Source organism: Atractosteus spatula, chromosome 12 (assembly GCF_055471065.1).
Source record: "Atractosteus spatula isolate fAtrSpa1 chromosome 12, fAtrSpa1.hap1, whole genome shotgun sequence".
Lineage (NCBI taxonomy): Eukaryota > Metazoa > Chordata > Actinopteri > Semionotiformes > Lepisosteidae > Atractosteus > Atractosteus spatula.
Window position 1 is genome coordinate 46850108 of NC_142717.1, and position 18306 is coordinate 46868413.

General features: G+C 39.7%; 1 protein-coding gene across 1 annotated transcript in view; it reads right to left on the reverse strand.

Moving 5' to 3' along the window:
• Positions 1-7580: 7580 nt before the first annotated feature.
• The window catches only part of LOC148823236 (3-hydroxyisobutyrate dehydrogenase, mitochondrial-like), a 43951-nt gene continuing 33225 nt past the window's right edge, over positions 7581-18306 (reverse strand). The window contains exons 7-8 of the mRNA XM_088928812.1: positions 11237-11393; positions 7581-9884 (exon numbers count right to left, since the gene is read on the reverse strand). Coding sequence (XP_088784938.1) covers positions 9726-9884; positions 11237-11393 — 316 coding nt within the window. The 3' untranslated portion in view covers positions 7581-9725. The remainder of the gene's footprint in view (positions 9885-11236; positions 11394-18306) is intronic.

Sequence of the window (18306 nt, forward strand, 5' to 3'; positions counted from 1 at the left end):
TGTTGTGTGCCCTGCTGTATTGTTGGGTGTGCTTGGTCCCTCTCCAGCAGACTAGCCTGCCCTGCCCCTGTCAGATACTTCCACCCCAGTGCCTCCTGATGCCCTTCCAGTGATTACATTACACATGGATTCAGGCAGTTAAGAGGGGTAAGCAGTGGTGGCTGTTATTGTTTCTCCTGCTGCTGCTGGTGTCTTCTAGCTCACGCTTCACTGATTTTACACCCAACAGCAGTGGCGTCTGCTTCAGTGTGCATCCACTTCTGACCTGAGCACTAAATCGTGTGAGATATTTCGTGTCCCATCCAGGTCAATTTAGCAGAGAATCATTTGCTGTAATGTGAAATAGGATGTTAAATGTTGCATTTCAATGCAATAAAAAACCTTATATTATCTCACAGCCTGTGTTTTTTTATTTGTGCTTTTTAAAATACATGTGTTGCCTCAATGCAATCAACACAAATTACTACGGTATGGTCTAACAGTTCAAGCTCTATTTCCCTCAATCAAATTAACTTTTCAATTTTATTTAGCTCACCAAAACAGTATTACTGCAACATAATGAGTAAACACCTAAATGATGCTCAGGAAAAAAAGATATGCTGAGTAAAGTTGTGAGTTAAGGTTTATTTCTGAGATATGTTTCAGTCATGCGGTGGCACAGTGGCGCAGTGGTTAATAATAATAATAATTAATAATTGCTAACACTTTTATAGCGCTTTTCTGGACACTCCACTCAAAGCGCTTTACAGGTCATGGGGATCCCCTCCACCACCACCAGTGTGCAGCCCCACCTGGATGATGCTACGGCAGCCGTAGTGCGCCAGAACGCTCACCACACATCAACTATCAGTGGGGAGGAGAGCAGATAAATGAAGCCAATTCATAGATGGGGATTATTAGGAGGCCATGACTGGTAAGGGCCAATGGGAAATTTGGCCTGGACACCAGGGTAACACCCCTACTCTTTTCAAGAAACGCTCTGGGATTTTTAATGACCACAGAGAGTCAGGACCTCAGTTTTATGTCTCACCTGAAGGACGGCACCTGTTTACAGTATAGTGTCCCCGTCACTATACTGGGACATTAGGACCCACATGGACTGCAGGGTGAGTGCCCCCTGCTGGCCCCACTAACACCTCATCCAGCAGCAACCTTACTTTTTCCCAGGAAAAAAAACAGGAGGTTTCCCACCCAGGTACTGACCAGGCTCACACCTGCTGAGCTTCAGTGGGCTGCCAGCTGTGAGTTGCGGAGTGATATGGCTGCTGTCCTGCGCCACTAGGGACCTGGGTCCACTATAGACCTGGGTTGCTGTCCACATGGATTTTGCATGTTCTCCCTGTGTTTGCGTGGGTTTCCTTCCACAGTCAAAACACATACTGGCAGCTACAAAACAGATGGATGTTGTATTAACATATTGACAAATTAAAGCAAAATAATAATAATACACAAAGGTTCCCTTTAAAAGCAAAAGTTAAAGAAAAATAATTGTTTGGATCTTTTTTTTAGATGATTAAACTCTTTTTCCATTATTATTATGTAGCAAAAGCCTTAGCTTTTGCCAAAAAAACAACTTACAGCTGAGAAAGTTAACGCTAAAAAATGACAATAAAAATACATGAACAAGTACAATACAATAACCGGAGCAGGAGTGGTCACGCTTCCATCTCATTCACTGAGATGAATCTGTCTTGACAAAAGCAGCTGTTGGATGAGCAGAGTGACGGGAGGAGCAGTCCTGAGGGCCATTTTATTCTTTAAAGTCCATACTGGCTCCTGGAGTCTCAGTGTGCCCCTCTCCTGGGGCTAGGATGCCAGTCCATGGTGAGATTACACACTACTGCTGATGTCCCCTTAGACACTGGAGTGGCCTGGAGCCACTGGGGTTCAGAACCTGGCTCCAGATCACAGCAGCATGGACTCAAGCCCAACAAGACTCCAGCTGCTACGTTTTAAATGAGCAAATACATACATAATAAGTAACACATGGCCATTTGCTTTTGCTGTGAACTCAGCCAGATCTGGGTGTCACCTTCAACATTGTGCTCTTTTTATGTCCCAGGTTTAAAACTACCGGTTTAATTTGGTATTTCCCATCACCATAAACATACTGGTGACAACAACCATGAACACAAAGCACGTTTTCTTGCTCTACTAGGACACAGATCCTCACTTTACCTGAAAACCTCTCAGCCCTGGCGTTTTTTGTCTTTCAGTGGAGCCGTAATGAAAATGGAGACAGGTTATTGTCTCTCTGCTCTTTTGACGATCACTTAATGACTTCTGAAGCTCTCTGTTATTTTTCCCTGGAGAACTGGCCTGGAGCTCTGATCTTCAAGTATGGCCAGACAAGGGCTTTCTGTCATCATCGTCCACAAAGAGTGTAAACTGCTGCCGAAGACAGTTTCATGGTTTTACAGACGTCAACACTGCAAACTAACAACTGACCATTTTATAGAGAACTTTCAAGTCACTGTTAATAAGGAAACTGTTGGTCGTGCCAAACACAGTAATAGCTACACTATAAACATGCTAAAAATTAAATAAAGATGTAAAAATATGAATACGAAACAAACACAAAAACACCCTTTGAACTGTAATATTTTTCCACTGTCCAGCAACATTTTTTGTGGTCTGATAATGTGAAAACAGTATGAAAAGTTTATTGCACCAGTTATGAGCTTGGATATCATTCCCACTGATTAAACTATATCTCACAGGCAACCACACTGCTTTTGGAAAGTGAAAACAGCCATGAAATCACTATTTACACCAAGTTGGGAGCTGCTCTTTTATTTTTTAAATTAAAAGTAACAGAACTGAGCTGCTGTGAAATCTGAAAACATGGATGGATCTTTTTCCGATTGATAAAATATTCCACTATATGACTGTGTCTTTTAAAGGATATTGGGCATAAAAAGGAGATAGTGCCAGCAAATCTATTATATAGGTGTCAGGGAATTTCATAGCAAACATTACCTATAAAATAAAAATGACAAAAGACCAGCTATTTTGAAACACTACCTCGTGAACATTTACAGTACGGTTTCCTGCAAAACATCTTGAATCTATAGCTCTAATTTATATTGTAGGTTTATTTTAGCAACATTCTACAAACAAAAAATAATCAATTTTTATAATTAAAGAAAGTGGTGTTTACTCATTCTGTCTGCTAACAACCAGAAAACTGTTAGAAACCAGGCCAAGTATTCTTTTTTAGTATTTTGGGATAATTTGGCTTGAACGGAATGCCTTAACTTTGTTTTTACCGTCTTTCTCTGAAGTCTTGGCTGTAGAGCGCAGAGTCATTTCTGGGTGGTTATTTGCAGGAGTCTGCATAAGAGTGGCCTTCTAATGTGTGACACATTGGGGACAGAGGACACGTCACAGAATGAGCATGTCAGGGCGCCTTGAGCACAAAGGTACACAAAAGGGAAACAGAACCTTCAAGCCTATTAGAGGACACCGCTACCTACCTGCTGCCTGGCGTGCTGCAGGGTTTATTAGAAGTGTGTATATGCAATGCGTGTCACATCTGAAATAATGTCATTGCCAGATGGATTCTGCTTGTTGCTCTGTTGGGTGCAGGATCAACAGAACAAGATTATACTGTATGTACTGTATGTACCAGTAAACTCTTCAACATGCATAAAAAGACAATAAAATACTGGAAATTCTGTGTGAACACAGAGGTGCTTATTCTTGCTGATTGCAGACCATTGGCAAATTAACCCACTCTGCAGTAAATTAAATAGATGGACAATTTGCCCACAGAATGAATGGGGCCCAGAGTGATTCCAATATGTTTTTAACTTACAGTCACTTGTGCATGTCAAAGAGCTAAGAAACACATCTAGTCATGCAACACTATTGTGCTGGGAAAACAATGAAGGGTAAAATGACTGTAGCTGAGACCTTTGTCAACATCTCCTCTCTTCAGTTACTCCTGAAGGAAAAGGCTGAAACAAGGAAACCAGGAATGACTTACTGGGCAACACCTGCACTCGGACCTGGCTCTGTTTAAAAAATGATCACAGCTAAACATTGCCTTAGTCATTAGCCTTCTGATTAAAGCATGAAATTTCTTTGTGTCATTTGACATTCACACATTTGATTAATGTAGACTATATGTATAATGTAAGGGGACAATTAGAGATATCAATAAATAATCTATTATCCAGGTCGTGGGATTTATGTTATATAAAATATTCCCTTTTCATTGATATATTTTTGGTGGCAGTCACCAAATACACATCTAGATGGTTATCTGAATTCTTCTACCTTTAATATTGTACATTTAATGAGTTCATGAGTTTGATGTATTATGGCAGCTATGTTAAAGCCATAAAATATTTACATAAAAAGTTTTTTAAAAAAATGTAATTTTGTGTTCCATTGTAATGAAATAAATTTAACACATCTATTTTTTCATCCTTTTGGCATGTTCAACATCGGTGATTTCATCGCAGAACTGTCTGGGTGTCATTACGCTGTTTACAGAGTTTCCTGCACGTGGAAAGGTCTCACATTTCAGTCGTTCCTTCAGGTTTCATATCCTGAACACAAAAATACAGCAAAGTAACGAAACCCTATCTGTGGGTCACAAGCTCTTCTCTAAATTAGACGACAAACTTTTGGAAAGTTGGTCATCACTGACTATATTCTTATTTCCAAACCAATTCAACAGCATTGTAAAAAACAATGTGGTTAGAATTCACAGCACATTTAAAACTGAGAAAAGAAGAATTTTCAAAAATAATCAATCTAAATGAATTCAGAAGAATTTATAGACATGATATTGGCAAGGTTTAATTTCCATTACTGTCTTTGAAAGACCAGAAGACTAATATTTCCAGCACTTCCGTAGAAGCACAGTGATACATTACATAGCTTTTGGATACGTTTTATCAAAACTATTCTCATAAACATTTTATCAGGAAATTCAAGAAACACTTTCTCTTATTTCAAGGATTTTGTATTTCAACTGGAATATTTTGTCTGTTTTTTCCTTTAACCCTATGGCCAGTAGAATATCAAACAAGATTTTGTCCGATTTTGTCGAGAACTATTGCCATGTTATAAGAGCTGGGATGGAATGAACAATTAATTTTAAAAAGCTGCACAAGAAATACTTACTCAAAAATCTTTAAGAAATAAGATGCTTTCATGATCTGGAAGATTGCTGTGCTTCCCTGGTGAAGTGCAAGAGTAATTTATAATTACAAAATTATGACAATTTAACCATTTAAAATGAATAACATAAAAAATCAAAGTCTAACTTAATTACAGTACTTAACAGCCAACCACTGGAAACACAGATAACTTTGAATTAGCTTTCCTGTAACCCCAGTGAATGCTCTAGGTTTAAGAGATAAATGCTTCTTTCTTGATGTGGATTTCTGCCAACATACTGAAAACATGGAGACATCTGACTTAATTTAAGCAGTGATTGTATATTGTGAGGTTTTCAGACCACAGTGAAATGAGAGAAAATAATTATTCTCTCCATTCCTGCAGGGATGTACAGGTAGGCATAGGGCTGTCAGGACACAACCAGGCCATTTCTGCAGTCATGCTCTGTACTGCACCCAGGGCTCACTTCTGCTGAGTGATATTTAGCTGCCCTTATAACGTCAAAGGCCCTTGCAAACATGTGAAAGTTTTATGGCGTGTCAACAACTCATGAGGCAGATGTTAAAACGCATCAAAGCCATTCAACGTTTGTTCTGCAGCCTCATCTTTCTTAAAATGTATAATCTTCATAATGATTTAACTGAATACCACACAAAAGAAATTTCTATATGGTCACACATGGAACTCACTACAGAGTGTGAACTGTACTCTCAAGCAGATTAGTACTACTAATAAAGTACATCTCTAAGTTTAAAATAAACTGAAAGCATTGCACAATTAGATGTAGGAAAACCATAAAACACATAACAAAAAATGTGCAGTATGTTGATCAAATAAAACTAAACATACTTAGAAATAAACAAATTCATTAGGTTAACCAACTGAGAACAGATTATTATTTATGATAACAATTTGGCCAAGACAGTACACCCCTGGTACGGTGTAGACAACAATAAGAACAGGACAGGCAGGGCTGAATTGGAAAGTGAGGCAAGAAAGATTTAATGACACAACCGAAAAGGCTTCCAGACATGAAGGTGGGATAGTCCGAGACTCACTCTGCAGAATTGAAATGCCTGGTCCATAGTGGGTGACCTGGAGCCGGACCATTCTGCACAACTCTGAGCTCCCCTGGGCGGCTCTGGGGGTGTCAGCAGGCCCCCCCTGCACCCCCTTCTACCTACCTAGTGCTGGGCCCAGCGATAGGACTGACAAGACGTGCTGTTCCACATCGACGCACGTGAGAAAACAAACTTCACTGCCGTTGGAAGTTTTGTTTTGGGTAGCCGTTTGGATCTGCAGCCACAGATGACTAGAGCCATCTTTATTGATGGGAATATACTGAGAAGAAACTCAAGGGGCTGTCCTTCATGTTTAAGAGAGAGTCTTGGTTCCTTCACCTCAGTAGAACTGTGCAGGAGTAGGCATCAGTGATTATGGCAGCAAGATTAGGTGTGCTGCAGAAAGCTTGTGAAGAATTATGCTAAGAAATTAAATGCAGGAGGGTTAATGCAGGGTAAGGCTGACCCAGACATACTGTAGATCGCGCAGCAGGAAGCCGTGTAAGCAAGTTAGCAAAGCCGACTGAAAGGCAACTCCACCCCAGCTTCGTTCTTCACATCCAGTCCACACAGAACAGGATGAGGGCTTCTGGTTTTCATTTTCAACCACCAGTACACCCCCAATGTGAAAAAACTATATTTGTGTTCATCCAATACGCACCAGAAAAAACACCACAAGAAAGAGGCATTCAGTTTGCATGTAGTCAGTCTGACTTCACCCCTCTCCTAGAGCTGTTCTAAAGGCAGCTGTTCATCTTTGTTGCTGACATTCTTATACTGACAAGACAAGGTTTATTCATGCTGAAAAGAGAAGAAGGGAAACAACGTTTCACACCCAAAGAAGGCTCCACAGCCGAAACGAGTTTCCTTTCTTCTCTTTTTAGCATGGAATAAATAAGAAATGAAATGCGTTTTGGCCGTGGAGCCTTCTTTGGGTGTGAAACGCTGTGTTTCCCTTCTTCTCTTTTCAGCATGGAATAAACCTTTACTTGTTCCTTTGCAGCCTACGCATGCTGACGCAGCTCCCTTCTTGAACTGCTTATATTGATGCCTTAATGAATTTCTGATGACATTAAACTTGAACAGCTCAGTACAAGCTTAGCTGATCTAAAACATAACACTTAGACTGGAAGAACTGCATATGCACTATAGATGTTGAAATGCTAACTGCCCCCCCCCCCCCCCCCAGAAGATCATGCCTGTGACCACAAATCTTTGTGGATAAACTATGGTAAGTTATTGGCACACAGGTACTTTCAGGTTAACATACATGTGGATTTAAAAACCTTCTATGTGGATGGTTCACACTTCAATATTCACCAACTATACGTAATTTGACTACACTGTGATGGGAGATTAGAATAAAAGAAGCATAAAGGAGAATGCTTTTTGGTAACTGTCATAGGTTTAATTTATTAAATATACCACTTCAGGACAAATACAGTCAAAATAATTGACGAGTGCCTGAATGCGACACTGGAAAAAATAACTCAATTAATGCTTAGTTACAGTTAAAAACTAAATCAACCCACCGAAACACTTAAAAACTGAAAAAATAGGAGCCCGATACATAACATAACACTGTATTTCTCTTGAAATAATTATCCTATTCCCACCAATCAAACACGCAAGGTGTGTCTTAAGGCCTCCTCTCTTCTGTGGTCTTAATTACCCTTAAATCGGTTTGCTTAATTGAATAAACATTAAACCAACTACAGTAAGATGAAAGAAGAAAGAGCCTGTGGCTGTCCAGAGACAGACTGAACAATGCCAGCTGAAGCTTGTGCAGGATCCAAGACCTACAGATAAGACCATGGCATTAAAAAAAACATGCATTTCCAATCTCCAGAAAACAGCATGAATGGAAAAGACAGTTTCTTCCAAAGATTTGGCATTATTTGCCATTATTACTCATTAAGCTATGATTATACAAAACCTTTAGTCAATGAGTTAAACAGCTGAATGTGGATGCTGTTATAATATTGCTGCATATTGCTAGTAAAGAACATACCTGATCAGTCTGTATTATGGACAAGCCTGTTCTGTTAAACTTGCCACGTCCGTCTGTTTAGAGCACACCTCTCTATCAAAAGACCTTAAAGCAGGGAGGTGTGTCAGTGCACAGTGCATTAACACAAGATGAAAAAGGCCACAGGAACTCATTATGTCTTACTGTGGTTTTGCATCCTAAAATACAGCCCTTTTTCGACAATGATACTGTGCAACTGCGAAATGTCACGGTGTTGTAGCTCTCCAGGTCAAACAGCAGTTGAACGATCAATCACCTTGGTGAAATGCCTGTGTGGACCCCTGCTGGTAGTCGGCCCTGCATGGGCTCCAGGGTAGTGCTGAGCACTTCAGTCTTCAAGCAACACAGGTCCTGTTTCAGGTCCACAACTCAGAACAGCAGCACACAGTGCCAGTTCTACAAACAGCAGCGGTTTGTTTTCTTTCTCTCAAAACAGCAACTCCAGCAACATTCTGGTCTCCAGATGATATTTTACATAAGAACATAAGACCATCTTTCTTTAATGTGGTGGGATGCTTTACCATGATCTAAGGAAATTAAGAGTGTTAAGTAAAAACAACTAGAACATAAACAGTGAGCAGGTCAGGCTGGCTTGACTTGTGTTCACAAGACCTGACAACAAAGCCTGCTCTGAAAAGCCAAGTATAAAACTGTGGTGCTTAATTTACATAAAATGATCCCAGACTGCTAAACAGAAGAAAATATTGAATCACTACGAATAAAATCAACTGACATTTTTTATTTATAGGATTTGTTAATAAATCTAAAATAAGAAAATACTGGAGCTTGTTTAACTAAAACAAGAAATGTTTGTGTTTTGTTTTTAATTTAAGACATCTCAAATACACAATAACATGACAGAATGGTGAGTTGTAGCATTTATTCACTGTTGGGAATAACCAGTGTCTACTTGGTTAATGAACAGAAAACATAAACCACGACGAAGGTATATCAGGAAATAAAAACTGGCTATACAGTGGAGTGGGTGTGAAAATAATGTTATTTTTTCCAAAAGAAAAAACAGGACACAGTGTAGGTAAGAGTAAAAATGGTTAATCTTTGCACATTGAAGAGCTTCTGTTATCTGTCCCTTGCATAGCTAATCCCACCTGAACCATTTTTCACAGGAGAAAAAATCATCTCCAGTTTGTGTTCCTGCACTTTTAGCTGACAGAGACTCATCTTCACGTGACTTTATAATAAACCATAAGCTTTCTGTATGAGGGAAATCAGGCGTGTTACCATTCACTGAATCTAGAGCACAAGAGTGCTGCTTTAAAATGCAGGATTACAGAGGCAACACACAGACAGTTCCAAAAAGGAAAGTACAAGACGTACACAATCTGTCAAACACTTATTTCCCTACGGACTCTGTATGCAATCAAAGTTTACGGCTTTCAAAATACACCCGCCCCTCCCGCTACCTGACTATAAACTACCAGAACATCTGTCCTGCATACAAGTGCATCAAGCACACTTTCACACATCGTCCACATCTCTCCTCACTGGCTCTCCTCCTCTCGGAGAAACTGGAACACAGATGAGAAGTCTTTTTTTGCATAGCCCCGTGCACACATCATCCTGTAGATCTGATGGGCGAGCGATCCCAGCGGGACAGCTGTTTTAGTGTTTGTAGCCGAGTTCTGTGCTAATCCCAGATCCTAAAAATAAAGTTTAAAAAGAGAAAGGTAATTGGTTTCAATGAGAAATTCACAACAGAAGTAGAAGATGCTGAGCTACATTTTTATGTGTAATCCTGAGCTCAGAAAAAAACCCCATTAAAATCCCTCTGCAGAGTTTTAGCTCTCTTTCCCAAAACTGTGTCAAATACATATGCAGACTAAACTTTAGTGCCTCCTGACAGAACTGGAGATTAAAATAAAAAGGCTACCAATTAGCATTATGTTAAGGCCTTGTTTCTGCAAGTGTGCCATAATGTGCTGTATCTCACAATTCTTCACGAATTCACAGCATGTGAAGGAAAGTGATTGTTCAGTTTTATTTTCTGAAGTCAGCCCTGTCCTGGGAGCCCACACCAGCTGGTTTGTTCTTGCTAAACTCTTCACAGAACTAAACTCACAGGTCTCTTGACTGGAACCGAGCTTTTCCATTACCAAGCCAGGAATCGTACACTACTACCTACAATAACTTTCATCTATAAAACACAGTGATAAAGAAAGAAATACAATAATACAATAAATACACTAAAAAGTAAAAGAACAATACAAGAACATAGAGGACAAATAGTACAAACACCCTGCTTCCTGATTCCCGCTATAAAGAAGTCTGAAAGTCTTGCACCTTCTTCACATTTTATCTCATCATCTTATTGATGACTAGGGGATAGAGGGTAATTATCATAAACAAGCCATTTTACTTTGACGATTCAGGGCTCCTATAGTGTAAAAATCTGAAATTCTGGGGGATTTTCTAAACCTTGGGAATTTCACTCTTGGTTCATGAAATTTCACCTAGCAAAGTTTTCGAGGAATGAATTTCACTCAGAAATCAAGGAATGGGAGTACACTGTCATGATCCTACTCTTTTACTGTGGCCTCTTCTCTGCACTTCTATTCCAAGAGAGTATTTTGCATTTCAACAACTTCTGTATTCAGAACTCGGGGTAAACAGGGTATAATGTTGGAAACCTTTCCTCGCGAGACTCCGCAAGACATTTTCCCGCTTAGAAACACACAATTCTTCAGAAGAATAATTTTTGATTTTTCTGTCCTCTTCTTTTCTGACATGAATTGATCTAAATACACGTAAAATTTGACCTCTTGTATTTTGATGCCATTTATTGCAGTTTCCTTCAGAAGACCGGTATGAGCATGACTTTAGTTTTTCTGCGTGTCCATTTCCAGACCTGCCCCGGTGCTGACTTCATGCACACAGGTATGGAGTAGACAGTCCGACTAATAGAGAGCAACAGACAGAGGGGACGATGAGCAGGTGGCTCCCCAGATTGCCAGCAGATCAGGATGAAGAATGATGCTCCTGTAGCTCTGCCCACCTTTGCCATTAGTGTGGTCCCAAACCCTCCCTGGTAGCTGTTAGCAGAGGGCACCCCCTCCATCACTCCGGGAACAGGGTTGTAAGCATCACTGGACCAGCAGCGGCCAGAGCTCATGTTCAGGATCTGCGCCAGCAGCTTGGGGTCGAGACCCAGCCTGTCAAAGGTCAAAGATGAACAGTGTCAGCATCTAAACGCAAAGGGCAGGGGTGACTTGATAGGCGGCTTCTGCTGTCCTCAGCCATCCTTCTTGCTTTAATAGCTGTCCCTGCAGATAATATGGTATTGATATTTATCAGGAACGTTCTTCATCATCAGACTCATTTACAGGGTACATCAATTTTTAAAGAAGAAGGTGACCAATAACCTCGGCAGCAAGGAGCAAGACCCTATCAACAGACTCCCCTCACCCAGACCCCCTGTCCTTGAAAGAAATACATGCGAAATAATACGAAAGACAAACATCCAAACTCAGGGAACCGTGTCCAGGATAACCCTTCTATCGGCGCAGGTTACTGTGATTCATAGTCTCCCTCTGAAATACACAGAGCAGGGCCCTGTTCATTCCTGGGTGGGCCAGAGGCTCTGCACCTCCTTCGGCTCACTGAACAGATGAGGACTGTAAAACCTCTGTACAAAAAATATGAATAGGAATATTCACGAATACTCCAATTATCACTGCTTACAGACAATGTAATATATATCAAATTAAACCGAACAAGAATAGAATGATGCTTTTCTCAACAAATACAAAGGCTGGTACCCAATTGTACTCCAAAAAGGGCAGAACCTGCAGTACAGACAGCCAACTATGAACAGTAAGGCGCGCACTGTGGTTACTGTGCTCACATAGCTGGATGCCCCGTAATGTCTTCCTCTGGGGATTTGGGTGTGTGAAAGACGATCTACAGCATGTCAGACTGCACTGAGTCGTGTCGGGAATATATCTGTGAGAGAGCTGCACCCAGGTTGAAAGACGCACGGCCATTCACTGATGACTGCATCCCTTCTGGTAGAGAAAAGGCTGCGGTCTCATCACAAATTCACGAGAAGGTCAGACATTGGGAGACCCAGAGTCACCGCACATACACAAAGCAGTAAGATTCCAGACTGGGCAGCAGACGTTCCTTGCAGAGGCTCAGCACCCTCACATTTTTCCACCCCAACCTCTTGCTATGAGACGAACAACCGGAAAACACAAACAAGCAGGCAGTATGGACAATTTCACTGTCTGTCTACAATCCCACTGCCTCCCTCAGCTGAGCCTCGCTGTCTGTGTGTGGTTTAAGGTTTATCAAGGGAGAGAGAGGTTCACTCTTGTGGCAAGCTATCTTCGACGCTCCTGAGTGGAGCACATATCTGTTAGACGCACCGCTTTGGGATAAACGGAATCACAAAAGAGTAAACAGCTCGACAATACAAAGATGTGCACATTCCAGAGATATACATTCCCACCAATGTTTTAGAAAAGCAGTTTTTTTCAGAAACACAAGGGTTAAAGTCCACTAGACAGTCTCATTGCCTTCTTTTTCATTACAGAATAAACGACACCACATCAAGCAGCGTTAAAACACAAACTGGCTCTTGCCACTTAGCTGTAAAGTATATTTTGTACTGAATATGACTATTAAATCATTATTGGTCTTTAAGGCCACTTAGTACGCCAAAGCTCCACCTGCCTTTAATTTTTTTATTGTTAATATGAGTTTTACAAGCTGTCTAAGCACTAATTTAAACACTGAGACTAAGCTCTGTGAGAGTATTTTTACAGACTGTTTTGGAAATCTGGGATAACTACATTGTTTTTTTTTAAAGTCTTGGTCATTATTGCCTTTCAGTTAATGTCTGTGGGCAATCTCCTAAATTCAGAAGACAGCTAACGCGCCCCCCTCCAACCCCCAATACGCAGGAAGTTCTGTGACACATGCTCAGCACCTCCTCACCGCCATGTATCATAGTTCTGGTTCAGCTGTTGAAAAGGTTACTGCTTCTGATATAATAAAGCTTGTCCAAGCAGAGAAATCATTTGTTATATTGCAACGGTGGTGACATGAGTTGTTGTTCTTAAGTTTAACCATAAATCATTTCTTGTTATGAACTATAGTGGTTGTGATTTCAAGCGCAACCTAAATTTGGGCCTGAAAAGAGAGAAGATTTTAAGCACTTCATTACAAAACACCTGCGTAAAGCACAAGAATTAAAAACTGTAAGCAAGCTTCAAAGCTATAAAAAAATACAGAAGCACAATGGAAATATTCAAATACTATATATGGAAGCATTAAAACATAACTAAATATATCTAATAAACTAATTTGTTGTTATTTAAAGCCTCTCAGTGTACTTGCCTATTTCCCCAATTATTATAAAGGACCAATAAATGTCCTATGATTTGATGTGTTTTACATATAAACAGTTTCTGTAATAGCTTGCAGCAGGAGTTAATTTTAAGAACCGGGACTGCCTGCACTGCAATTACTATTTTTATTTTAAACTAACAAAAGCATACCCTCTTTCTCATACTTTCAGCATGCAGTACATTAAATTGTTAACAAGCAGGTTTTATTACGGAGTGTCCCTGTGTTTAATGTAACATATGCAAACAAGTGCTCAGTCAAGGAAAAAACAAAACCCTTTGGGGATTTCTCAGTTTTGAGCATGGTGCTTTAAACTTGGTGCTTGAGCCACACTTACAAATCTCTTTGGGAAAGCGCATGTTCTTGGAGGCTTTTTTTATACATCAAGTGCATCATTAAAAGACCAAGTTAGAAGAGTCTTTTGCATTTCATCTTTCAGAAGACTATTCCACTAGTGCATAAATAACTGACAGTTAGAATTGGACATGGTATTAAAATCAGTAAGTGAAGTCTTCTGTCTTCCTCTGGGCCTTGGCTTGTAATAGTCTGAAAGCAGATAGAATATAATTGTCATTCAGAAACAGTCTTTCCTAGAAAGTCATGCTTCACTGGAGAAGACTGAGTTTCCATTTGAAATCAACAAATTAATCCGAGACAGGTATCTGAAAGGGCAAGTTTAATAGGAAGCAGCTACTGGGCTCTCAACCATGATAAAATGTTATTGCTGTTTCCCTGTAAATTGGCTGAGAACATGTGATTCTTTCTGCATAAGAGACCCATTGCTATCTGAAAGATATACTGCTCTCGCTATCAAAATGATGACAGTCTTTGTCAATCCCCATAATAACTTGCCAATAGACATGCCTGGCTGTTCGTACAAACACTAAAATAACTTTAAATTCAGAAACTGAAGGAGTGCACACACATTTTCTGCCATTATCTCGCTTTAGCAACAAAAAGAAACCGTACACTGTAACAAAAGAACACATTCAATAATGCTGATAGGTCCATTAATTTTAATATTGTTTCCATGAAATCCTGATTACAATACAATTATTCCAATTTTGAATTGAATTATGATGTGCAATATTGATTTTCTTTTAATTCATTTTTTTTCAAGCACAAAACTCTGTTTATTGCTCAGGGTTTCATCTTAACAGTTCCGAACAGCAACAGTTTTCCTGCAGCGTGACTCCTGGACAGAAGGAGATTTCTGTCACTGTGTTTTTGGTTGGTCTTCCCAGTTTCCACAGCTGGCACAGGCTACAGTACATTTATGTAGTACAAAGCTAAATATATATATACACATGTACTACATGTATGTAGTACAAAGCTAATTTTTGCATTTCAGAACTGTAGATTTTCAGAGCAACAGATACAGTTTAATAAAAAAAGCCAACAAAGCATTTAAAATATTAACTACAAATAAACAACAGGGGAGTTTATGAAGAAAATTCTAGGACAACATGATAGATGCTAGAGCTGCATAATAGATGCCATATTCTAACTCCCATGGTCCTGCCTATTATAAATTCTAGCTGTGCAGTTTGCCCAACTGGCCACTGTAAAACTCTCTATGAAGCTAATCCTCAGCATCTGGCTCACAGTAATTGTTGATATAAATTATGTCACTGAATATGGACTTGATTATGTACCGAAGCGTCTGCTGTAGAGAAACATTCACAGATTGGAAAGGTCAGCATTTTACTGGGTAAAGCCTTTACCACAAACCAGGTACACTGCACCTATATCTCGCTGTTACCTTTGAACCAAAGTCTTGCATTTGAAGTTCATGTTAGTAACATTATCAGTGTGTGTTTTTCATCTTTGATAGGATCTTTGTTCAACATTCCTCCTATCTTTCCGTGCCCACACCAGCCTGATGGAGACAAGGGAACGCCTGGTTCTGTCTTCTCCAGACCTCATTATCATACTGCAGCACTATGCACTTCCACAGAGTTTCCTTGCTTCATGTGTCACTGGTGATTCTGTGTGTGTTTAAGACACAATATATTCAGAACTCAGGAGCTCCAATCTTAACAAAAGCTAAAGCACATGACCCTTGTTTTAGCTTCTTTGCATGGCTCCACACAGATTTCAGAACAGAACAAGACTCACTCCCTGTACACACAGTATATGTGCTCCTTGTGCTCTGAGGACTCTGGATTTGTGTCGAGCTGTTCCAAAGATGTGAAATGAACTTGCTCAACTAAGATTTTAAAAAAATCACTCAGTGTGTTTTTTAAAATCTGGTCTTAAAATGAACTTTTGTTTACCTGCTTTAAGTTCTATTAAATATGTTGCATTTTCCATAATAATGACATATGAATCAGAGTAAGAGTAAGAATACATGGTTACCTCACAATAAGATGCAAGACTACAAGATGGACCACATTACAGACATCAGATGTGCTTACTGCGCTGAGCATAGCAACAGTCATATTTACTGACAAAAGCATTCAGAGTAAGTATTTAACATTACCATGTACTGTAACTGAAGTCAAGGAGGTCTGTATTTTAATGCACAGACCAGAGGTAATCAAAAGACTGTATGCATCAAATTTAGACCACCACACATCTTTGAAAGGACCACAAAATCTTATTCTACTATTTTAACCATCTCATTCTATCACAATGTAATCACAAAGAGATCTCCAGTACACTGATTAACTGAGCTATCATTGTTTTCGTCCATTTAAAAACATGTAAACCATTTTCAAAGAAAATATTTTCTATTGTACATTTAGGCTCCTTTAAACTCTTGGAAGCGAAGTCACATCTCTGGCACTTTCGATTGTCAACCACACTACATTTAAACATGGCAACAAAATCACAGAAATATGCACAGAAGATCATTCATGTAAAGAAGACCAGTGTTCTTGCGATGAGTGGACCTCATGCCCTAACAGGCCTCTCTGTCCTCCATTCCACTCTCTGTCCTCCAGTGCTGAGACAGCAGAGCATCTACTTGAGCCAGAAGAACGGGACTCCCGTCACGGGAGAAGGCAACACAATCCAGTGTCCTGGGGTGGCATCTCCTTCAATAAAAGCCTCAGTGCCAAATGAGGTCTACCACACTTACAAACTCATCGTGCCATGATGTCTAAATGTACCATTGTGTACAGAGGCTGTGGCTGCTGTTAAACGTGGGAACATCAAACAGCATAAGTGGTGTGGCAGTCTGCAACGATGCTACCATGCCATATCATTTTGCTAGCTAGGCAGAGAGCAAGCCCTAAGACCACTACAGAAGGCTGGAGTTTATATGAAGGCAAAGCTGTGTAAAGATCCAGGGAAAAAAGAGCAGCTGGGCAGCTTGGTGGCAGGGGAAGTAGGACACTTTTCAACCCTGCGTTAACATTGTGTGATCTTTGGACAGGCTTCTTCAAAACCTCCAACACAGCTGCTAAACGCAACCCCTCATTTATAAGGGACTGTTCGGTTGTACAAACAAAAAGCACTTAGTGTGATAAAACAAGAGCGTCTTTACCAACTACTGAAGAAGTTCAGATGGTTCAGATGCTAAAGATGTGAAACATTAAAACTGCATCTAAAACTTGTAGGAGAAACTCCACGTGCTTTGGCTGGACATACTCAAGGCCATTGACAAGCTTAGGGTCTCTCACTGTTGCCATTGGTAATGAGTATTATAAGTCCTCATTATTCAGGTTAACTTCATGTTCTGCAGGATTAAATTAAATTTCTTGTAGTAAAATACAGGTTTAACAAGCACGTCTGCAGAAATGACTCATGATGCTTTTGATTGAACTGTGTGCGTATTTACTTTAGGAAATACTTCAAAAGCTAAAAAAAACATTTTTTAGGATTATTTTCTTTCAAAGTCTGATATCAACTTAAAAAAGGACACAAAAGCCTGGAAAATAAAATTCTGTTCTAGTTGACATTTCTAATATCTAGTTGACATTTTATACTTTTTCCAAGTCTCTTACGTAATTTATTACAGTGCATCTTTTTGAAACAGAGCAAAGGGTATGTAAGGGGTATGTTTGTTGGACGATGTACTTGTGGTAACAAAACGTTTCTCTAGAATCTGGACCATGAATACACAGTACCTTGACCAGGAAATAACTGGAAACTCATGTTTGAGACCAATGGGAGGAAACAAACTGCAATTGTACGAAACACAACACAATAACTAAAGCTGAACTAAAGAAACAGCACTCAAGTTAGGATTTGTAGAGGAATCACTAAATAAAAACAAAAATGCAGCACAATTACACACAACGATGCTGCTCTCATCAACAAAGTCCACTGAAGGATTCTGGGTATTGATGTTCATCACAGAAAAGGAATCCACACCATATTGTAATCAACAGCCTTATTTTCATACAGAGATAAACTGCAACTTCACAGCTCTACAGTCATAAACAATATTTGTTCCAAGTTCTAGGTCATTCCTAATTTAATTCTGAACTGTATACTTAATCACATTCTTAATCTACAATCTGATATGCTGTAATTGCTCAGCTAATAGAGACTGAAGGCAGCTATATTTACATGTGGAGAATAGAAAAGAAAACCTACACATATTCTCTCATCCACCTGTCTTTAACACTGTGAAAATCTGTTGCAGTGAAAACGTAGTGAAATATGAATCTCAGCAAGACTCCCTAATGCAACCATATTTCACTGAGAATTTACTGCTTGGGAATTTATGTTTGCTGATGCCAATTTTCTTCCAAACTTATAAAGCCC